At 34.0% G+C, this 25208-nt stretch overlaps 1 protein-coding gene across 1 annotated transcript in view; it reads left to right on the top strand.

Annotated features, from left to right (window-relative positions):
* LOC123560888 (sushi, von Willebrand factor type A, EGF and pentraxin domain-containing protein 1-like) overlaps positions 1-25208 on the top strand; it is an 87162-nt gene that overhangs the window by 27247 nt on the left and 34707 nt on the right. Inside the window, exons 6-10 of the mRNA XM_053516825.1 lie at positions 15159-15365; positions 15609-15815; positions 16185-16391; positions 22338-22544; positions 24768-24977. Of these exons, the coding sequence (XP_053372800.1) occupies positions 15159-15365; positions 15609-15815; positions 16185-16391; positions 22338-22544; positions 24768-24977 (1038 nt within the window). The remainder of the gene's footprint in view (positions 1-15158; positions 15366-15608; positions 15816-16184; positions 16392-22337; positions 22545-24767; positions 24978-25208) is intronic.

Genomic DNA, 25208 nt, shown 5'->3' with positions numbered 1-25208 from the left:
CTCAATGCTCAGGTGAGTTTTTCTGATCGCTCGATGTCCGGCGTCCGTCGTCTGTCGTCTGTCTGTCGTCCGTCTGTCGTCTGTCTGTCGTTCGTCAACATTTAGCTTGTGTATGCGATAGAGGCTGTATTTTTCAACTGATCTTCATGAATTTTGGTCAGAATGATTACCTTGATGAAATCTAGGCCGAGTTCGAAAATGGGTCATCTCGGGTCAAAAACTAGGTCACTAGGTCAAATCAAGAAAAAAACCTTGTGTAGAGGCTGTATTTTTCAATTGATCTTCATGAAATTTTGTCAGAATGATTACCTTGATGAAATCTAGGCCGAGTTCGAAAATGGGTCATCCGGGGTCAAAAACTAGGTCACTAGGTCAAATCAATGAAAAACCTTGTGTATGCGATAGAGGCTGTATTTTTCATTTTATCTTCATGAATTTTGGTCAGAATAATTTCCTTGATGAAATCTAGGCCGAGTTTGAAAATGGGTCATCTGGGGTCAAAAACTAGGTCACTAGGTCAAATCAAGGAAAACTCTTGTGTATGCGATAGAGGCTGTATTTTTCAACTGATCTTCATGAAATTTTGTCAGAATGATAACCTTGTTGAAATCTAGATCAATTTTGAAAATGGGTCATCTGAGGTCGAAAACTAGGTCACTAGGTCAAATCAAAGAAAAACGTTTTGTATGCGATAGAGGCTGTATTTTTTAATCGAGGTTGATGAAATTTAGTCAGAATGATTGCCTTGATCAAATCTAGGTCAAATTCGAATATAGGTCATCTTAGCTCAAAAACTAGGTCACTAAGTCAAATTGAAGAAAATGCTTGTTTACACTTGAGACCACATTTTTGATCCAATCTTAATGAAAATTGGTCAGAATATTTGTTTCCATGAAATCACTATGTCAAACATGTTTACACTGTTATGGTGTGTTTATCAGGTGAGCGACCTAGGGCCATCTTGGCCATCTTGTTTTTTTTCTTATTTTCTATTTATGAATTTTTCTTCTTTATAAAATTACTCATCTACAGCTGTATATTAAAAAAAATCTAGAAGCAAAATGCTTATTGAAATTATAAAGTAAATCAACCCACATTACGAAAGATGGGTAAATTAACCCATATTACGAAAGGGGGGGGGGGGGGCGGGGTACCATTATTTGCGGTCTTTACGGCAGAATCGGCAAACGACAATCCCCAGTTTTTAATTTTCACATGTCTTGTAGAATCTAAACTACTTCCACACTGATAGTATAGTCTTCTCTCGATAGGGGAATATAGCTTTGATTGCATTATTATTTTGATTGTACGCAGTATGTTTTGCCTCCGTATTGAAGAGTGGAAAATAAATGAACCTAAAGAGGAAATACTATCAAAAAGATGCGTAACTCCCGAATGGACTTTAAACTCGCATAAGTGTCAAATAATCGATTATGCAAGTTCATAATCGATGTCGGCGACTTTGGCTCATTGAATGATCGACAATCGATTGGCGGCGACAATCGGAACATCACAACTAAAACTTTCTTAAATATAGCTGAAGTCTTAAGATCCTTTGCCAATATGAACAAAATTGTTTACATTTACAGAGTACAGTAGCATATGTAAAAAGAGCTCAAATAAAACAACATGCAATGTACCATTTACCCAATGTCTAGGAAATAACAAAAGCAGTGGTATAAGTGGTGAGGGAACATGTCAATGTCCAGTTTACTATTTTTGGTCACCGTCAGAACGTGCTTGTAAAGCGGGTGCGTATTTACCAATTTTGCAAGTTTGATTTTGATACTTGTTTCGCGCACACCACGTTCATTGAGCAAAATGATGCCATTTTTAACATGAATGATACATATTGCACCAACAATGTTTCATATCCTTTTTGCACATCTGATGTAACAAAACGTACTAGTGCCTGATGTATCTAGTAAGTCACTTCCAATATAGAAATATCTATGTAACAAAAGTACAAGTGTCTGATGTATATAGTCAGCCACTTTCAATATAGACATATCTGACACCTGAGTCTGATACTGATTATGAAGAAAGGTCGAATAATACAAATTCAGAAGGTTGGACATTCTCAATAAACCCTTGTTCTAATATAGAATCGAGACTTGTGATTATTCCTCACGCGAATAGCTTTTTTTGTGGCACACTTAAACATATACCGGTATACTTTAAATCTTAAGAAACAGCTAAACCTGGCACCTCTTAGCTGTAAAATTGAAGAAATAAGAGAATAGATCGAAAAATGTTAAAGAGTAAATAAAAACATAGAAAAAGGGGTCTACGCTTTTATTATTTGACCCTACAGGTCCGTTTGACTGTAGACCAATACAAATGAGACATTTATTTTCAAGTCTAGCTTGAGTTCTTTGATCTTTATAGCTTGAAAGAAAAACTGAACGTCGTTTGACGTCATTTTTGTGTTGTCGAAAGCATTTGTAGGCCTTGCGAGCTTGTGAAAATTTTTACCCGCTGTCCTAAAGATATTTTTATTACTCAACGATTTTAGTTGTAGTAAATTAAATGTACGATTTAGACTAGGGGTTACAGCGTACACGTCACCGCTTTCCTTTACAGCAGTTAGTGGGTACAAAGCTTCCATTTTAAATGAAACAATATCGAGTGAATGCCTGATGGATTATTGCAAGTGATGTATTTAATGGGCTTACAATTCTAGTGAAACAAATTCATTCGATAACATTATATTATGTACTACTATTTACTTAGGTCTTCTTGAATTAAATGGGATCACCAAATTCAATACATTCATGGGTGTACATTTTATGTTATAGGCAGTGCATTACATAGAAATAAATTTCTACATTTTAGGACTCGGACAGGTATGTTCAGATCATACGTCAAACACAACAACACTTTGTGGTGCAGCGTTTAGTGCTTGCAACGGAAACGGACAAGATAATAATTAGTTGTATTCTGTGCATAAACCTTTTATAGCCACCTTAATCAGAAAGTTGTTTCACTGATAATTGTATTTATGTCTGAAGTATTATACCCTCTAAATCAAGTTTATTTTGAAAGAAGAATAAATACATATGGGAACTGGACGGTTTTCGGTTTGTTTCAGGTCTGTTCTTATCTGTACACGTTGGCGCAGTTAATGATATTTATTTCATGCCTAAGGTTTCTAACAAACACTTTAAAAATATAACTCGCTGAACTCATGTTTAAATTGATACGCATTTTCTATTAATTTTATTTAACTGCTAATAATAACGAGCTTTAAGACGGCTTCGATGCAATTTTGTTTGTAACCTGGATAAATTTTGCGGGTCAATTGATGAATCGTCTGAAATACTTAAAACTATAACTTATTATATATTAAAGAATGTACTGTATGAAATTTACGTTTAATGTTGATACGCTTTGCCAATATGAATGAATATTTTTACATTTACAGGGTACAGTAGCATATGTACTCCAATACAATAACGAAGTTCGAATGTATTTATTATACTTTACAATTGTTGTAAAGTTCTACACAGGGCTGTTGCCATTTTAAACATTCTTGATATGTCAGTTACTATTATATACTAAATTTTGACGCACATAAATTCGTTCTGACTTTTCTTCTGCTTAATACCAAATTTTATCCAAGGGAGACAATTTTTTCATTTTTGTCAGAAGAGCGGTATTTTTGTTAATATAATATGTTTGAATTTATTCAAACATGTGATTTTAGCTAATTATGTCTCCCACCACACAGTGGTATGGGAGACATATTGATTTACTCCAGTTTGTGTGTGTCTGTGTGTGTGTGCGTGTGTGTGTGTGTGTGTGTCTGTGTCTGGCACAAAGCTTGTCCGCACTCTAAGTCGAACATTTCTCATCCAATTTTCACCAAACTTGAACAAAATGTGTTTGACCATAAGAGCTCGGCCAAGTTCGATAACTAACCAAATCGGTCCAGGCGTCTTGGAGTTATGGCCCTTGAATTACCAAAAATCGGCCTTTTTACTCTTGTCCGCACTCTAATTTAAACATTTCTCATCTGATCTTCACCAAACTTGAACAAAATGTGTTTGATCATGAGACCTCGGCCAAGTTCGATAACTAGCCAAATCGGTCCAGGCATTTTGGAGTTACGGCCCTTGAATTATCGAAAAATTGGCAGTTTTAGTCTTGTCCGCACTCTAAGTCGAACATTTCGCATCCGATCTTCACCAAACTTGAACAAAATGTGTTTGACCATGAGACCTAGGCCAGATTTGATAACTAGCCAAATCGGTCTAGGCATTTTGGAGTTACGGCCCTTGAATTACCGAAAAATCCGCCTTATTACTCTTGTCCGCTCTCTAAATCCAACATTTCTCATCCGATCTTCACTAAACTTGAACAAAATGCGTGTGGCCATAAGACCTTAGCCAAGTTCGATAACTAGCCAAATCCACCCAAGCACTTTTGATTTATGGCCTTTGAATTACTGATTGGATCCACTCATCCAGACCATATAATTGGATCCACTCGTCTAAACCATCTAAAGAAACTAGACATTTTACATAGGGGCAGTTGTGGGAGACATGCGCTTTTCTCAAAAGCATCTCTAGTTATACTGATGACTGTAAGTGTCTTTATAAGTTTTATAGATGATATTAGGTATTTCCGAAAATATATACATGCATAGTGGCCATCTTGGATTTTTCGGCCATATTGGAATTTTTGGAGTGGGTCTCATGCTCACATAGTGACAAGGTGAGCTTTTGTGATCACCCTTCGTCCGTCGTCCGTCGTCAGTCCGTGCGTCCGTCCGTCCGTGCGTGCGTCAACAATTTCGTGTCTGCACGATAGTGGTTTCGTTTATGATTTTATTTCAACCAAACTTGCACACAACTTGTATCACCATAAGATCACGGTTCCTTTCTTGAACTGGCCAGATCCCATTATGGGTTCCAGAGTTATGGCCCCTGAAAGGGCCAAAATTGGCTATTTTGATCTTGTCTGCACAATAGCAGTTTTATTTATGATTTGATTTTTATCAAACTGGCACACAACTTGTATCACCATAAGATCTTGGTTCCTTTCTTGAACTGGCCAGATTCCATTATGGGTTCCAGAGTTATGGCCCCTGAAAGGTTCAGAATTAGCTATTTTGACCTTGTCTGCACAATAGCAGCTTCATTTATGATTTGAATTTAATCAAACTTGCACAAAACTTGTGTCACCATAAGATCTCGGTTCTTTCTTGAACCGGCCAGATTCCATAATGAGTTCCAGAGTTATGGCCCCTGAAAGGGCCAAAATTAGCTATTTTGACCTTGTCTGCACAATAGCAGCTTCATTTATGATTTGATTTTAACCAAACTTGCACACAACTTGTATCACCACAAGATCTTGCTTTCTATCTTGAACTGGCCAGATTCCTTCATGGGTTCCAGAGTTATGGCCCCTTAAAGGTCCAAAATTGGCTATTTTGACATTTGCAGCCATATAGAGACTTCATTTATGGTTTTATTTGATACAAACTTCCAAAATATCTTCAACAACAATAAATCTTGGATTCCATGACAAATCAGATCCAATCGTAGGTTCCAGAGTTATTTTATATCTGATTACTTCCCCTGATTGTAATCAAAATGGATTTATATCAGTAAGTACTTATAGGACTTATTTGAAATTTCATTATTGTTATTAGTTGGACTGAGACAATCAGGGTAGATAACTATGGACTGATTTTTTGTCAAATTACCTCCCTTTATTTCAAATTAAAATGGGTATATCTCCATAACTAATGAAGATACTGATCTGAAATTTCATTTATGTCAACAGATTTATTTGGCAGATCCTTCTTGTGTTCACTTACAATATTTTTTTTTATTACTTCCCTTTTACGTTACTATAAATAGCTTATTTTAGTAACTTTTTATTATTGGCCGTAGGAAAAACCAAGACCACTTTTCTATGGTACAACATGGATGGTACCTCCAATTTTTAGGTGTATTTTGACATATCTATACCTTGTAAGATTTTTTTTTCTTTTTGGTTAAATTTCTTCCATGTTGTTCCTGTCCTTTGGACTTAGATATTTTTTTCTGGGCCTTCTTGTCCCAAGACATGAAACAGGTGACGATATAGGGGCCATCATGGGCCCCTTTTTTGTTTTGCCTAAAATAGTTTGAACCAAGTTTTGTGTTTTTTTTTCCCTTTTTTGAAGAATTTTTTACAATTTTTTTTCGGTAAAACTCCCATTTGAAATGAAAAAAAATCGAGCGAAAGCCGAGGGATTTTATAAAAAAATTTTATTTAATGGGCTTACATTTTAGTGAAACATTTTCATTCCTAAAAATATATTAGGCTCCAGTTATTATTTGCTTGAATGGAAAACCCAAAAATTTAATAAAATATGTGTTTACATTGTATTTCAATAGGGGGAAAAATTTTATTTTTGAACTCGGACAGGATTTTTGGTCATACGTCCCAAAACCAACAAACTTTTTTCTCACCGTTAAGTGCTTGCAACGGAAAAAGGACAAACGGCAAAAAGGGCGTGTGGTGTCCAGCGGATAGTAGAGAAAGCCTATCTGTGAAGCCGGTATTTGAATTACTTGACTTTAACTGAACTTATGTTTTAAAAAACGTCTTTCGGAAAAAATAAAACGATTGTGCAAACAATAGGGACCCCTTTTATCATTTTAAAAATTTAGAAAGGAGCTTTCGAAAGAGGGAAAATCCAAATTTAAGGATGGGGAAAAAAAGTAAAGGAGATTTGAATTTTGAACCCAAAAAACATTTTTTTCTGCTTAACCCTTTTTACCACATCAATGAAAGGTTTTTTACAACTTTATTTTGTTTTTTGACCCTCTAAAACAAGTTTTTTTGAAAGAAAAAAAATAGAAAAAGGAACTGGACGGGGTTTTTTTTTTGTTTCGGTCTGTTTTATCGTACACTTGGGCATTAATGATATTTATTTCACCCAAGGGTTTTTAACAATACCTTAAAATATAACTCGTGAACTGTGTTTAAATTGATACCATTTACATATAGCCAAAACATGTTCCCTCCGTACCGTTTTTTTAAATGTTCCAGTTTTCCTAGGGGCCCCCGCTAAAAAACAATGCACTTTAACTAGCCCGCGGGGGGCGTGTATTCGCACTGCTGAAGTCATTCGTCATAAAATCAAGATAAAACTCCCAGCTTATTTTTTTTTTTCATGGAAAATCAATTCTAGCCCCTGAAACTTCAAATTTTAGCAAAAATTGTCATCGAAGTTCAAATATGCACTTCATTTCCCTAAATTGCCCCTTTTTTTAAATCTGACCCCGGCCAATTCGACACTGACACTGAAAAAATACATTTTAGGACCGGCAGGTATGTTCAATCATACGTCAAAAAACAACAAAACTTTTTGGGTGCACGTTTATGCTTCAACGGAAAAAGGGCAAAGCGGAAAAAGCTGGTGTGTCCCCCTGGATAGTAAGAAAGGCCTTTTCTGTGAAGCCCGGGATTTGAATTACTTTACTTTAACTGAATTATGCTTATAAAATTTTGTACTTTCAGGGAAAAGCATAATAGATACGATATGGCTAAACAATATGTACCTTTTTTCTTTAATTCAGAAATATGCTTTCGAAAAGGGAAATTAAATCCAAAAATTTAAGGTGGAGGAAAAAATAAACCCGTTGGATTTTTAAAAATTTTTGAACCATAATAAAGCTTTTTTTTCTCTGCATTTAAACCCCTTTTTAGCCACATCAATCGAAAGTTTTTCATGATACTTCATCTTTAAATTTTTATTGACCCTCTAAATCAAGTTTATTTGAAAGAAAATAAAAAAAATTAGGAAGGGGCGGTTTTCGGTTTGTTTAGGGCTGTTTTTATCTGTACACGTTTGGGGCATTAATGATATTTATTTCTGCCTAAGGTTTCTAACAAATACCTTTAAAAAATAAACCCCTAAATCGTGTTTAAATTTTATACGCATTTACTATATAGCCAAATAATGTTCCACCGACCGTTTTTTTTTAAATGTTCCCGTTTTCCTGAGGCCCCTGCTAAAATGCAAATGCACTTTAACTAGCTCAGCGGAGGGGTTTTATTGCATCGCGCAAATCATTAAAAGCATATACAAAATCAAAGGGTTCTCAGCTATATTTTTTTTAAAAATGAAATCAAATTTTACCACTGAAACTTCAATTCTGCATTTTTGCATCTGAAGTTCAAATAAACTTCATTCCGTAAATTGCCTCCTTTTTGTAAATCTGACCCTGGCCAATTCGACACTGACAGCTGAAAACTACATTTTAGGACTCGGACAGGTATGTTCAGATCATACGTCAAACACAACAACACTTTGTGGTGCAGCGTTTAGTGCTTGCAACGGAAACGGACAAGACGGCAAAACGACGTGTGTGTGTCCAGCTGGATATGTAGAGAAAGGCCGTATCTGTGAAGCCGGTATTTGAATTACTTGACTTTAACTGAACTTATGCTTATAAAATTCTGTACTTTCAGGAAATGCATAATAGATACGATATGTGCTAAACAATATAGTGATCCTTTTATCATTTAATTCAGAAATGATGCTTATCGAAAGAGGTAATTAAGTCCAAGATTTAAGGATGGAGGAAAAAATAAACCCGTTGAGATTTGTAATTTTTGAACCCTAATAATGCATTTTATTTCTGCTTACCCCTTTTTAGCCACACAATCAGAAAGTGTTTTCACTGAACTTCATCTTAATGTTGTATTTTACCCCCCTAAATCAAGTTTATTTTGAAAGAAAAATAATAATATAAAATGGGCGGTTTTCGGTTTGTTTTTAGGTCTGTTCTTTTCGTACACTTGGCGCAGTTAATTTATATTTATTTCATGCCTAAGGGTTCTAACAATACCTTAAAGATAAAACTCGCTGAATCGGTTTAAATTGATACGCATTTTTATAAAGCTCAATACATGTTCCTCCGTACCGTTTTTTTTTTACTGTTCCTTTTTTCCCGGGGGCCCCCCGCTAAAATGACAACGCACTTTAAGCACTCAGGGGGGGCGTGTATTCGCTCTGCTCAAGTCATTACGCTAATATCAAAATCAAAGGGTATCAGCTATATTTTTTTTTTAAACAGTAAAAACAAATTCAGCCACTGAAACTTCCAATTCTAGCAATTATTGTCAGTCTGAATTCAAAAATCACTTTTTATTTTCCCTAAATTGCCCCCTTTTTTTTAAAAGACCCTGGGCCAAATTTGACACGACGCTGAAACTACTTTTAGGGCTCGGGGCAGGGGGGGGGGGGGGGGGGGGGGGGGGGGGGGGGGGGTTCAATCTACGCAAAACCCAACAACACTTTTGGTGCACGTTTAGTGCTTGAACGGGAAAAGGGCAGACCAAAACGACGTTGTTTTCCATGGTTTTGTAAGAAAAAGGCGTACTGTGAAACCGGTATTTTTAATTACTTGACTTTAACTTAAATTAACTTATAAAATCTGTTTCTTTCGGGAAAAACATAATAATAGATATGTGCTAAAATAAGTGATCCTTTTATCATTTTAATTCAAAATGACTTATCGAAAAAGGTAATTAAGTCCAAATTTAGGATGGGGGAAAAAATAACCCTTAGATTTTTTTATTGAACCAAATAAAGCATTTTTTTTTCCCGCATTAACCCCTTTTACCACATAAACAAAAGTTTTTCACTGATACTTATCTTTAAATTTTTTTTTGACCCCTAAAAACAATTTTTTTTGAAAAAAAAATAAATGATATAGGAACTGGACGGTTTTTTTGGGTTTTTTTCAGGGCGTTTTATCTGTACACGTTGGGGGCATTAATGATATTTTTTTCATGCCTAAAAATTTCTAACAAATACCTTAAAAATATAACTCGCTGAAATCGTTTAAAATGATACCTTTACTTTTAGCTCAAAAAACTGTTCCATCCCTACCGTTTTTTCACTGTTCCAGTTTTCCGAGGCCCTGTAAAAAAACAAATGCCCTTTGCTAGTCAGCGGAGCGTGTTTCGCATCTGCTCAAGTCATTACTCTAATATCAAAATCAAGGCTACTCAGCTATATTTTTTTTAAACAGTGAAAATCAATTCTAGCCACTAAAATTCAATTCTAGCAATTATTGTCATCGAAGTTTAAAAATCCCTTCTTCCCTAAATTGCCTCCTTTTTAAATCTACCCCGGCCATTTGACACTGAAGCTGAAAACTAATTTTGGGCCGACAGGGATGTTAAACATACTCAAACCAAAAACACTTGGGTGCACGTTTATGTTCAACGGAAAAGGGCAAACGGCAAAACGACGTGTGTGTGTCCGTGGATATGTGAGAAGGCCTATTGTGAAGCCGGGATTTGAATCTTTACTTAACGAATTACTTTAAAATCTGTACTTTAGAAGATAAAAGATACGATATGTCTAAAAAAATATATGATCCTTTTATCATTTAATTCAGAAATGATGCTTATCGAAAGAGGTAATTAAGTCCAAGATTTAAGGATGGAGGAAACAAGTAACCAGTTGAGATTTGTAATTATTGAACCATAATAATGCATTTTATTCTCTGCATTAACCCTTTATAGCCACATCAATCAGAAAGTGTTTTCACTGATACTTCATCTTAATGTTGTATTTGACCCTCTAAATCAAGTTTATTTTGAAAGAAAAATAAATAGATATAGGAACTGGACGGTTTTCGGTTTGTTTCAGGTCTGTTCTTATCTGTACACGTTGGCGCAGTTAATGATATTTATTTCATGCCTAAGGTTTCTAACAAATACCTTAAAGATATAACTCGCTGAACTCGTGTTTAAATTGATACGCATTTTCTATTTATTTTATTTAACTGTTAATATTAACGAACTTTATGACGGCTTCGATGAAATTTTCTTTGTAATCTGAATAAAATATTGCGGGTCAATTGATGGATCTAATTAAACAATGATTAATTCTTTATCATTTCGTCAACCTATCTGTTTTATTTTTTTTTTATAATGTTGCTGTTTTTATGGAAGCATCTCCTTTTTTAAAAGCGAAATCGGATCGTGAACCCATTCTCTGTTTTTATTAAATTATTATTATTATCTTTATTATGCCAGATTTACATTTGACTTAAATAACTGGTAAAAAGTCCAGAGAGCAGTCATAGAACGTAAAATATTGTTATTCATAACCGCCGATTTCAATTATAAAAAAATATTCCCGAACTAGATCTATCATTTATCAACTTTTTAATATTGTCCATCAGAGCTACGATGTCCAGAAAAAGATTTAAACATTTACAAACTATTTTCAAATCATTCATGAATAATTAACGCTAATGCGAGCTGAAACTTGTTTTCTTTCCGTTAAAGTTTTGCTTTAGACTTACATTACTCCAGTCAGGGTTTTTTTTAACAAAGGTTTGATATTTTCTTTTTGTTTCTAATCATTATTTTTATATATCCTATATTCCTGTTGAATTTGCAGTCTGGAGTATGCTTTTAAATTCCACAAAGGTATGAGCGCAATCGTCGCAAGTGTTACGTAACTTCAGATTTTTTTTCTGGATTTAACGAGCACAGATTAATTATTGTCTCTGGCACAAAGTCTTGTTAATAAGGTCCACGGAGACAGATTGATAATTCTTTTCTTTTCGGTCGGTGCTCACACGTGTAACATTTGGCACGTGACGAGGCGCGCGATCGAAGAAAATATGATAGAATGATCAAAATTATAAGCAAAACGTGTAACATAGGCGTAGGAGCAGCGGGACCTGAAGGACACCCGGTGTACAGCATGTATTTTGCCCCCCCCCCCCCCATCTTACCTCCCCGTCGTTTCCCGCACTTTAAATTAAAACAAGAGTTTATTTTCCTAGAATTAACAGAAAAAGCCCATTTGAGAGAGCATTTATATAAGGATTTAGACTAAATTCAGGGGTGTAAAAAATTTTTCACACCACTCGCTCTGCAGGACTAATAGCCAGTAATATCTACTCGCCCTTAGTGAACAGCCACTCGCCCTAATAATTGACACTTTTTATACTGTCACTTTTATGAAAGGAGTATTATGTACAATAGTATTATTTCCCGAAAAATATTTATTTTGAAAAGTGTCTAAAAAATTTGGACACAATAACCATCGTCCATCCACCCGTGTTGAAAGAGATGAAAAAAAAACGTTAAAGATTATCGGTAATTATTCAGTTGATAAACTAAGTAATTGACCTTGTTTTCATGATCAATTTACATTCCCTCAAAGAGCTAAAAGAAGTGTGTCAGTATCTTGACATCTGAAGTGGAGATCAAAGCGGTATTTTTGCTCGAGATTGTATGTTTTTTCGCGCCATGTGACACATCACTGTCTGATCGTACCGCATCGGTTCTTAAAGGTAGTCAATCACATTAATTTTGAGGAACATTTTCTGACATTTTTCAGTATTTATATATTCTGTTAGAGATTTATTTAAGGAACGAAAAGACCCATTACATAAAGTTAGATACCTATTGGAAATGTATGATTTATTACTTCTTAAGAAATTTTGTAATTATCTCCCTTTAATACAAAAGTGTTTAAAACGTGGATTATTTCTTTTAATTTCAATATAATTTCTAGTTTTACATTTGCACTTGATATATATTGGAATATTACAACTATCTGAAACAAAAGGCAAGTTTTGAAGCAAAGTGTAGCTTTGGAAATGATTTATTTTAAATCTATCTGGGTTGCGCAACCAAGATAGACAAAGGGAGGTAATAATAATTTTATAAAGTTGCATTTCTAATGAATTTGGCAAGATATGTTCTTGTCAATGCAAATCTTTTACAACTCTAATACAGTAGTGCTTATATTCATAACATTCCTTAGGCAATGTATGTTGGTTGGGCAACCAGGATAGGAAAATCATAGTTTAAAAATTCTTCCAGTGAAAATCTGATGTGTATTAAGAACTTGATAAACACAAATAAGTGTAAATTATCAGTTGGTAAAGTTTTTAAAAAATCTGAAAGTTGACCAAAATCTGATTAACCACCTTTAAAATTGCTGAGAAATAGAAATCAATAAAAAGTTTCTTCTTTAATTTTTTATCAAAAGCGAATGTGCTATATCCTGTATAAAAGGTAAATGTCTCAAACGATAGTTACTATAGCGGATATCCTACCTCTGTGACCTATTTGCCCTCAAGGAATTTACATTATTGTTTGACAAAAAAACTTTTAAATTGTTGGTAAAAAATACATGTACAAAGATTCATTTAAAACTTAATAAAAACCGCAGTGACATCACATTGCTTTATTTTAAAATCGCATTTCTATTTACGTTCACGAGGTCACGTAACCTATTCTGCCGCACTAACAGAAATCTGTTTGCCAAAAATCGTTTTACTCTATGTATTGTAATTGCTGCCGCTTTTTCATTATTTAAGATTTTTTTATTCTGTTTTTTGTTCTTTCTGGTCAAAAGTCTGAATTTTATGCCCAGAGTATTCATCATTTATTTACTTTTCGAATGAAATAAGTAACTAAGATCGCGCTGTTTGAATTTTTACAAATGATTATATGAAAATTCGACCGTTTTATAGAATTTTGCCTACATTTCTGTCGATATCTTATTAAAATCATTATAGAATTCAAATAGTATTATTTCTCAAGAGGTGTTGAAAACTTGAAGCGAAAATGTTAAAAAATGAATGCACTACGCACGGTTTTTGTGTACGTGTCGATATAAATTAGATATTTAATACGACAGGTCGCACGTGCTTGTGGAATGGAAAATTACCGGCATGACGTTTTGATATCTTTACGATTTGCGGGTAAATTCCAGTCAATCCAGGTAGCGACTGAACCATCTCAAAGTTTGTTGAGGTTTTGGAGTTGTAATTTCTGAATTTTGGTAAAGTAAGGAAGTAAAAAACCACTCGCCCGATCGGTCGAGTATACAGCGAGGTCCACTCGTCCTACTCAGACTTTAACTCGCCAATGCGAGCGGGCGAGTGGAATTTTACACCCTGTCAGTAAAACGTTAAATTGTTACCTTTGAAAAAGAGGCCATTGTCCGTTCTACATTTTTAATCGACAGTGGTGACTAAAGGAGTTTACATGCAACATAAATATGGAGTCTTAAAGAAAAAATTTGTTTACGTTACTTTTCTGTATGTTTTCCGTCACTGGTCCAATATAAAAATTTGGCCTTTCAGTGGAACATTTACATAAACTGATATTTCTTTATAAATTAGATCTGGGTCCTAAATATAACTAAAAAATACAGAAATGTTAACAAAATTATTTAGGAAAACCCAATATTTCTATTTCTAAACGGTCAAGATAGTTTTTGTAATTATGAACGTATTTCAACGCAAATATTTCGAGTAGTAGACATCTAACCATTTTATGTTTAAAACATTTTTTTCCTTGTCCTGTCCGTTCAGATTAATGTGACGTGATTGAAAGGGAATATCCTGACGGACTGCGAAGTTTAGTTTCCACTTTTATTAACTAAATCCATAAAAATACTTCCGGGAGGTAATATCTATCTAGGTCACATCCACAGAAGTCAAGTTATATTATAATTTTCCGGTTTAACAACAGAAAACATAATATAAGAAGAATACCCATGTGTTATTAAAATATCGAGACGCTCGCACGCACATTTGTTTTTAGAATGCCATTGATTTTTGTGTTTGTTTCTTTCTATTTTCTTATTTATTTATTTATTTATTCATGTTGAGGTGGCCTGACATGAATTCCCCAAGAATTAGCATAATACGATAACAAACACAGTATTTTCAAATATTAACTCGGGCGTTTTAATTTTGAGTTGACCCCTAGTTAGTTGCGCTACGGACGCCGCCATATTGGAAAGTCGACGTAACGTCATATAGCATTACGGCCTATGGGGAAAAAAGAAAAATCCAAGATTATATCTTTAAAATACACTTTATTATAAAAATGAAAAACATGTCTAGAGATATTGATGTATGGTATATAAATATGGTTTTTGGACGATTTTATCGATACTGATAATTCAGAAACGAGGTAAACGTAATAGGTGGAATAGACTTTAAGTGAAGTCTACCAGATGCTATTATGATTGAAGAAGAGTTTGCTTGTTATTAATCAAAACTTTTAACGTGTAGCTATTGTATTATTAGCTACTTGTAACAGATATTTGTAAACGATTGTTTGCCATAGATTTTGAAAATTTATTTGACTATACTTAGATTGCGGCCATGTACACAGCATCAGCATAAACAATGCAGCCCATAGACGTCTACATAATGGCACCAAGTACAAATCAACAGCAGATATAGATTGTGACGAAGGATACTACAACAAAGTTCAACATCAATCAGCTGGAATATCTACTACAACGATAAGTTGTTCTGAGCATGGAACATGGGTTGATATACCCGCGTGTGTACGGAAAGGTAACGCCACATACAAATGATGTGTAAATTTATTCAGATTGTTTTTATTATATTTCAAATTTTAAACACTCGATTTAGATTGAAAATGACATACAAAACATTTTAGTACACCATTTGCACTCGGACTAATTACATCATCTTACGTGCCATTCGTTGTGTTCAAATATAATTTCCTATTTCTAAAATTACACATAAAAGTATACATGATGTCAGTGATACAATTGTGTATTTAAAATATCCCAGAATGTGGAGACTTAAGCAAGTTGAATATACCAAATGCTGAGAAAAGGGATCTCATTAATGGCACGGCATACAACTCGATAGCAAATATTAGCTGTGATGCGGGATATACAGAACAAAATGAACGTCAGTCAGACGGAATTACGAGTATTTTAATAAGATGTAACGAAAATGGAACGTGGGAAAACCAGCCGACGTGTGTCAGGAAAGGTAAATATTAATTTTTTTGAATGTTTTTTTAGTGTTTGCACAGTAAATGTCAGGACATTCAGAAATGTTTAATAATATGTGATGTATAATAAGCACATTTATGTATAAGAAAGTATGTCAAACCGTTCAGCAGAATTCAAGTCAAGGATTATGATATTATGATATATATATTATAGCAATTTTGACTTACCATTGGATGCTAAAATTGATATGTGAAAATAGAATGTATATAATTTTGAAAAAGAAAACGACCGGCTTCCATACAATTAAAGTTTTGATGAAAATATATACCAAAGAATAGCATAAAATTAGGTGCTGTAAGAAAATTTATGTCTTTGTCTATGTAAGTTTTGATAATTTCCTTTACAGATTGTGGTGATTTGTATAATATCAGTATAGACAATGCAGTCCATAGACGCCTGCATAATGACACCAAGTACATGTCTACAGCAGATATAGACTGTGATGAAGGATACTATAACCATAATCAAACTCAGACAACTGGAATATCAACTACAACAATAAATTGTTCGGAACATGGAATATGGGTGAACATGCCTACATGCGTACAGAAAGGTAACGCCATATACACCTTTTTGTTATTACTTGACAAAGTTTCACACGTCCTGCCTTATAACATTCTTGTTTAATTAGTGTATCATTTTATATCAAACGAACGTTATGGATAATTACAATAACTTAAGTACATTTCTAGTAAACTTCAACAAATTCAACTGAATATGTAATTTTTATTCGTGCATGATCGTTCATTATTAAAAGCCCTTATTCCTTGATACACATTTATTTTGTCGTGTTGCTTTAAACATTAAGTTATAATTCATGCAAAATTAAAAGAATTTCGCATGCTTATACTTAATCGGTGACTATATATACCTTACCGAATTTCTCGTTTTAGGGAGTGGTGTGGTAGACTTTTAGAACAAGAAACAAAATAAAATTAAAATATCAAACACTTTACATTATTAGTAGAGTAGAATATATTTGCAGAGAACCTTCTACCGTATAGCGGGTTATTTCTACGGGGGAAATATTTCTGCGTTTCTGCGGTCTCTCGGTAGAATCGCAAAAATATTTCCAGCGGAATATTCATCAAGCAAAAATTTAAAACGCAGAAAAAACATCTGCATTTTTTCATCAACGTTGTTACGCGAAATGTTACCAGATGCAATCCGAAGTTCACAATGGCATTGTCTCATTATTTGAAATTACCGTCGCCATCTAACAATTAACGATAATGGTATAATTAGGTGTGATGGTCTATCAAAGTCATAACTGTTAATACCTCAGAAAACGTTTCTTGTTGTTTTTTGTGTTTGTTTTGTGAATGTAATAAACTGAGTGAATTTCTCTTGTCATTAATGAGTTGTTCTTATTAATCCCTTGTAAATATCTTCCGAACTATGCCTTAGTTACCTTTATACTTGTGTAACCGTTATGCTGATATACCGTAGTTTGCAGTTGTAGTGTGTACAATTGTTGTTGGACTTATTTTTGTTCAATTCACATGTTATTATATCCTACAATGTATTCATTAAAAGCAATGCTACTTCACAGCAGTTACCGGTAATTTAGTTTATTGTTTTCATACGCTATCATTCTCACGACGTCCGATCATGCGGGGAGTTACCTCCTCCTTGGTATGGAAAACGCAGAAATTTCTCTTCCTTTTATGTGAAAACGCAGAACTTAAACACGCAGAAATTTCTTTCACAATTTCTTGGACCAAAACGCAGAATATTTTGACCGCAGAAATAACCCGTTATACGGTATTTAAGACATGAATTGTTCAAATATTGCGGGAGAATATTGAACTGTTTCAGTGTGCAGGAACTTTATTCAGATTAGGGTTTAACCTATTTTTATCTTTTTTCCGAATGATAATTAACATTTAGCATTGCGTTAAATCTTGCACATTTCCATATACATGTATGCTTTAAATATTTTACAAACAATTTGGTTTTCATACCATTTGACTTAAGATTTATTTCGATTCAGAAAGGAGATACACTATTCAATATATTCCAGTTAGGACATGAAAATGTATTTAAGTCTGGCTTCACTCCTCTTTTAGTCTGTGAGTGTTATGACATTCAGATGGCAAAAAAAAACTTTTTTCTAGAAAGCAATAACAATTAAGTCTGTCAATTTGAGGCGAATATGAATTTTGACAGGAAATAACCATATAAGCCTTTTTTAAGATTTTCTTTTAGTTTCCTGAAACGGCTTAATTTTTTAACATTGGTTTAGATGCTGTGCCTATAACTGCTGTGTGATTATGTTCATTTGAACCTGTTATTGTATGAGTCTACCATTGCTTTTGACCAGGATATGAGCCATAGTATATCTTTAAAATTAGTTTGAGATACATGTAGTTCCCCTGACTTTATAAATGTGGAATTTACAGAAACGTGTTAATAACAGTCATTGAATTTGAATAATTACGATAATTTTAATTGAAACCGATTTTCAACGTTATTAATCCATCCACATCATCAAATAGTCCATATAGCAACAGCTGTGAGGAAATACGAGTATAAGAAAACCACACATACAAAGAGTCAGGGAGGCAGTTACCGACACCATTCGGTAGTTACGGACACCCTCACATTTAAAAAAAAAAGTCAAATAAGTATGTTGACACACGATGAGTAAGCTAGGAGATAAGAGATGTCAGTTGTAACGCTTAAAAATATATAAACAAAAACGATAATAAGTTGCAAGATGTTTAAGACTTACCATCATTTTTGCTAGAGCTAGATTGCATATTGACCGTGTGTATAAGGTCGGTGCCTTTTCCTTGATGTGAGTAGACCTAGACTAGCTCTAAACTTAGTATACAGTCATTAGAACTTTTTAAAGTCAATAAATGACAAAGCGCAATACTTTTCAACATCTAGAATACTAGTATGCAACTGTAGAGAATATATAAGAGGTGTCCAAGCCCCTTAGTTTCATAGATTTTTTATTCGAGTAAGCATGGTAAGGTTTTCATACACAGTTACATTCTGTAAACCTAGCCTTTTCATGGCCTTACTGTTTTAGCTCACTGTCTACGTAGTGACAGGGTGAGCTTTTGTGATCGCTCTTCGTCCATCGTCCGTCCTTCGTCCGTCCGTCGGTTCACAATTTCCTTGTAAACACGATAGAGACCACAGTTTGCATTTGATTTTAATCAAACTTGCACACAACTTGTATGGGCATGTATCTCGGTTCCTTTCAAAAACTGGCCAGATCCAATCATGGGTTCCAGTTTTATGACCCCTTTTGCAGCCATATAGAGACTTCCTTCATGGTTTGATTTTATACAAATTTGCAAAATATCTTCAACAACAATAAATCTTGGATTCCATGATGAATCTGTCAGTCCCAACAAAGGTTCCGGAGTTATTTTATATCTAATTACCGCCCCTGATTTTAATCAAAATGGATTTATATCAGTAAGTACTTATAGGATTCTTTTGAAATTCTTATTGTCATTAGTTGGACTAAGACAACAGGGCAGATAACTATGGACTGATTTTTTGTCAAATTACTTCCCTTTATTTTAAATTAAAATGGTATATATCTGTAACTAATGAAGATACTGATCTGAAATTTCATTTATGCCATCAGATTGACTTGGACAATCATTGAAGGTACATATTGACTGAATTTATGACAAATTACCTCCTTTTTTATGTAAATGAATATACCTAGCAGCTTCTAATGAGATTGGTTTGAAACGTTATCTATGTCTTTTATGGTAAGAAATAGTCATGTTAGATAACTCTTGATTGAACGTATATTGATATGAATAATTTTCTAATATATTGTTGTAAAGGCTTGTACTCTGTATCTTCTATGTGTATATGCCAATGCATGATTACCCCTGATTTTATTAAAGATGTTTTTATCTCAGTAGGTATTTATAGACCTCATTTGAAATTCCATTATTTTCATTAGCTGGACTGAGACAATCAGGGTAGAAAACTACGGACTGACTTATGTCAAATTACCTCCTTTTGTTTCAAATTAAAATTGATGTATCTCAGTAACCAATAAAGACAATGATTTGAAATGTCATTTATGCCATCAGATGGACTCGGACAATGGGTAAAAAACTTTTGACTGAATTTATGACAAATCACCTCCCTTTATTTTATGTAAATGAATATACCTCAGTCATGCTAGTACAAAATGCAGCATTTGAGCCTAGTACTCTCAAACTTGGTATGGAGATTGGCCCTGACTAGTATTTAACCCGTAGGTCAAAAAGAACTGTTACAAAATATATTTATCCTGATGATATTTAATGTGAATGCCTATGTGATCTTTGTCAAACCTTGATCTTATCTTTTAGAGCAATGGTACTCATGTTAGCGATATAGGGCAACCAAAAATGCTTCTATTTCATTACACAGACAAACGAACAGACACATTAATAAACAGACAGACCGACAGAATCCCTGCCTCTTTTTCTAAGAAACTAGGTCGAGCGCTGAATAGCAGTTACCTTTTTTTTATAAGGGAAGCTCTAAAAGCCTCAGTAAAATAGGGCTATTATAACAGCAGCTCAATCTTGGATGCTGTATTCCAATGTTCGAGTGGATATTTGCCAGACTGATCTCACCGAGTGTGATCCGACCTTGCAAAATCCACGAGAGCCAACTACAATCCCAGATCTAGCTATTGTTATAATTAAACTTAGTGAGGATTTATGTATGCTATGTAAAGAACTGTGTCAGGTCATGCATGTTAATGAAGGTAGTCCGGCAACATACAATTCAAAAGGTACAATACAGATTTTTCCTGCCTATTCATATTTACTTGTGAAATAAAAGCCGATTTTTTTACAGAATTTATATATGTATATGATAAAGATCTGTTCTGTTCTGACAGAAGCATAAAATATCTAAATTGACAGGTTAGGGAAACAATCTAGGGTATGAATTATCTAATGGGGTCGAAAACTGCCGACAGAATGTTTTTATGTCGGCAGATATCGACACCCCATTCTTTTCTGTCTCCTTGGCATCTTGGTAATATTTTCCTCCATAATTGTTGTCAAGGAGATCTTTCCTATCTGTCCTCGTGTTGCAAACGCGAAAATTACTAAATTTATAAAAGCAATTTCAAGAGAGACAACACTATCCACCTTACGACTTTCAATAACTCTTCCAAATATTGCTGTTGGAGATACGTCCTGTCAGAATAAACAATATCTTGATATAAAACGATAGTGCGCATGAGTTTCGCTTCGACTCACAGACATTTAGAAAGAACTTGTGACGTCATATAAACGTCACAGAAAATGTAACATACTGTAGCATTAACATAAATGAACTTTTACAATTAGGGTGTCGATAACTGATGACTGTCGGTATTACCCGAGATTATAGCCGTTTTATCCAGTTAACTTTATACTTCAAGCAAACCATTGGACCGTAAACAAATTATATCATTATTTCGACTGAATTCAATGATGTAATATTTGCTGGTAATTTGGGGTCACGGAGTCAATTCTGTTTTATCACGTGTTAAAGCTGTGTTGGAAGTGGTACTTTTTTGATAACCTGTTATAACCAGACTCAGTCAAATAGAGTCTGCTATTATTATACCCCCACTAAACATGTTTGGAGGTGTGTATATTGGTGTCAGTTTTGTTTTTGCCTTTTACTTAGAATTAAACGTTAATTTTGATGCATTTTCACTATCTCAGTTATTACTGAATGGATTTAATTCAGATTTAAAATAAATGTTACATCTTATCACGCACATCATGTGACACAATGTGCAGAACTCTGACACAAATTTTTCATGAATTATGCCCCTTTTACTTAGAATATAAGGTTAGATTTGATGCATTTTCACTATATCTCAGTTATTACAGAATGGATTTGATTCAAACATAAAATAGATGTTCCACCTTATCACCCATATCATTTTACACAAGAAGCATAACTCTGGCACCGATTTTTCATGAGTTATGCCCCTTTTACTTAGAATGTTAGGTCAATTTTGATGCACTTTCAATATATCTCATTTATTACGAAATGCATTTGTTTTAATCTCACAGTAGTTGTTCCAGATCATCACCCACATCATATGACACAAGGTGCATAACTCTTGCACCAATATTTCCTGAATTATGTTTTTTTTTGCTTAGAATTATACTTATATAGTGTTTTGATACACTTTATCTGTACATTGCTTATTATTTCATATCTTTTAACACAGACTCAAGCTATTGTGCAATATTCACCCACCATTTGAGTCATTAAACACTCCAGTGACAGCTATTGACATATTTAAATGTTTTTGGTACACAGGTGTAACATCATGAAAAACAGGTCAAGTTTGATTTAACTTGCAGCTTCTTGTTGCCATCTCTTTCTTATCGTTGCCATTTATCTGTGGCATGGCCGTATTGTAGGGGTATTCGTCTCTCCTGTGACAGTTCTAGTTTTGCTTGGATTCATTTACATGTGCCTATAGTCTCAAATCAATCTTTTCAAATCACAGATTGTGGAAGTTCAAAGCAGTTGAATATATCAAATACTATTGACATTCTTGAAATGAACGGTACGGAATACAACTCAATAGTAAATATAAGCTGTGATGCGGGATACAGAGAACAAAATGAAAGTCAGAAAGAAGGAATTACAAGTACTTTGATGAGATGTAACGAGAATGGAACATGGATAAATCAACCTACGTGTGTCAGAAAAGGTAACTTGTAATTTCTCTTTATGGAATTTATGTTATCATGTTTTGCATTGTTATCGGGAAATCTAAAAATACATAATATTATATACTACTTGTTAGAATCTTTAGAGTAGGATAAAGGTATTAAATTTTATCATATTTTAGCCATTTTTAATCTATGTTTTGTGTAATTATCGGGAAATTTAAAATTACATAATATTATATACTACTTTGCTTAAAGTAGGATAAACGTATTTACTTTAAATTTATCATTATTTCAGCACTGTCTAATCTTAGAAATCTAATCTTTTGATATAGTATTTATTAGCCCCAAACTGGTTTAAAACCAGTTTCAGGGACAATAGGATTGCGCTTTGCAGTCCACCCGTCCACCTGTCCGTCTGTCTGTCATTCCGTCTGCAATTTTGTGTCTGGTCCATTTATCTTTATCATTCATAAGGTTCCCTATGACGAAACAACATTTCACGCGCAAAACCAGGCCCCCAAGCTCAATGTCACACTTGGAGGAAAACTATCAACAGGGCTTTCTTTCTGTCCGGTCAACAATCTTTGAAGGGATTTTGTATCACTTGACACAAATGTACCCCATTATGAGACAAAATGTTATTTATATTATTCGGAACCTTAGTTTGGTGGTCAAAGACATACTTAACGGTTAATTGTTAACAGTGTCCAAAATTCTGTCATCCATCAAAGGATTATTACAGTATAACCCATAATCAGATGACGTGACAGCACCCAGAACCCAAGCTTGGAGTCAATGGTTACATTTCAAGATCAAAAGTCAAAAGGGCTTTTCTCATGTCCTGTCTATATCTTTGTCATGCTAAACAGGATTTAGATATACGTTGGTATAAGTATTTCCCTTGATGATTCGAAATGTCATTCGCAAAACCTGGACCATAAGATTGAAGGTCAAGCTCACGCATTTAGGGTTTTTTTTCTGTCCGGTCTGTAACTTCACAATTCATGAGGGATTTTAATATTACTTGGCAAAAATGTATCCAATTAGAAACGACATGTTATGCACAACATTAATTCACGCACCTAGATCAAAGGGTCATGATCAAACTTGTCGGTCAAAGGTAAACAGAGTTTTTCCCTTTTAGGCTGTCACTCAAATATCCATGAAGAAATTCTAATATTAATTTGCACAATCGTTTCCCGTAATAAGTTGTCTCCTCATGCACAACGCACAGACCTCTATTTAAACATCAAGATCACACCAAGAGGTCAAAGGTTGATAGGGTTCTATTCCTATTTGAACCACGATCTCTGTAATCCATTGAGAGAATACGATATTACTTGACTCAAACGTTCCCCATAATATGATAATATATGATACGCAAAACCAAGACACCTAGCTCAGAGGCCAAAAGTCACACTCAAAGGCCAAAAAGCAATGTTGATCTTTTCCTGTCCAGTCTTTAAAATACCTAAATGTAAGCTGATGCATATAGACCCAATTAAAAACGTTCGGATATTTTCTTCAGAATGACTTCCATTTAACGTTACGATATCTAAGAATAGTTCTATGAGTTCTGCAGATTCTTTTAAATCTGATTTCGGTGGAGAGTATATCTTTATGTTTTTACAGGTATTTATATAATCTTTATCACATTGACGTATTTTTCAAAGATTTTTGGATCATTTATGATTCGTATTCTTTCGCATTCAAGTGTTGCCATTAGAACAGTGAAAATATCAGTTTAATTTCACCGACATATTTCAAGTTTTCACTGCTTGCATGCATATACTAATATAAACATGGATGGGCTAATAAGCTTAAAGGTTGTCACATTTTAGCAACATTTTAAGACATTTTTTTATTTAAAGATAATTCTGCTTGAAAGTTAAACATATAGGCTTATTACATGAATGATTTATCATTTTAATGCATTTTTGCAATAACTCCCCTTTAATACGCAAATAATTAAAAGTGGACTACACCTTTTGATTTCAGTATATCATCTGATTTTACATTTGCACTTCTGTTCTCATGACCTCTGAAAGAATGTTTATTAAATTTTTCCATACCAGTATGCTAAAATAACTTTATCTTGGTTTGGCAACCAGGACAGGAAAATCAAATTTTAAGGGTACGTCTAGTGAAAATGAAATATATTTTAAGCAGTTTGTGTAAATTGTCCTTTGTTAAACTTTCTACCAAGCCCATTACATGATCAAAATCTAATTTACTACCTTTAAGTGTATGTTATTGTTTAGACTGCGGTGATGTTCATGATATCAGCATCGACAATGCAGTCAATAGGCGCCATCATAATGACACCAAGTACAGTTCTACAGCAGATATTGATTGTGATGAAGGATACTATAACGTATTAAATGACACTCAAACGACTGAAATATCAACTACAACAATTCATTGTTCTGAGTATGGGACATGGGCGAATATACCAATGTGCATACGGAAAGGTAATGTCATATTGAGTCTTACTATACGTACACTTGAGCAAAGAGGCCTGGATGCTCAGATAAAATTCTGATACAAGCTACATTTTTTTCATTTTGCTGTAACAGAATTGTAATGTCCATTCAAAGAAAGATTAACGAAAGATTGGGATTAATTAATTGTTCGTGTTTCATGCTTCTTAATGTTGATACTTTTATGTCTTATTATTGGTTCAAACAATATTAATTCTGAAA

The sequence above is a fragment of the Mercenaria mercenaria genome, chromosome 10 (assembly GCF_021730395.1).
Source record: "Mercenaria mercenaria strain notata chromosome 10, MADL_Memer_1, whole genome shotgun sequence".
NCBI lineage: Eukaryota > Metazoa > Mollusca > Bivalvia > Venerida > Veneridae > Mercenaria > Mercenaria mercenaria.
Note: the sequence above shows the minus strand (reverse complement) of the source record. Positions and strands in the feature narration are given on the sequence as shown.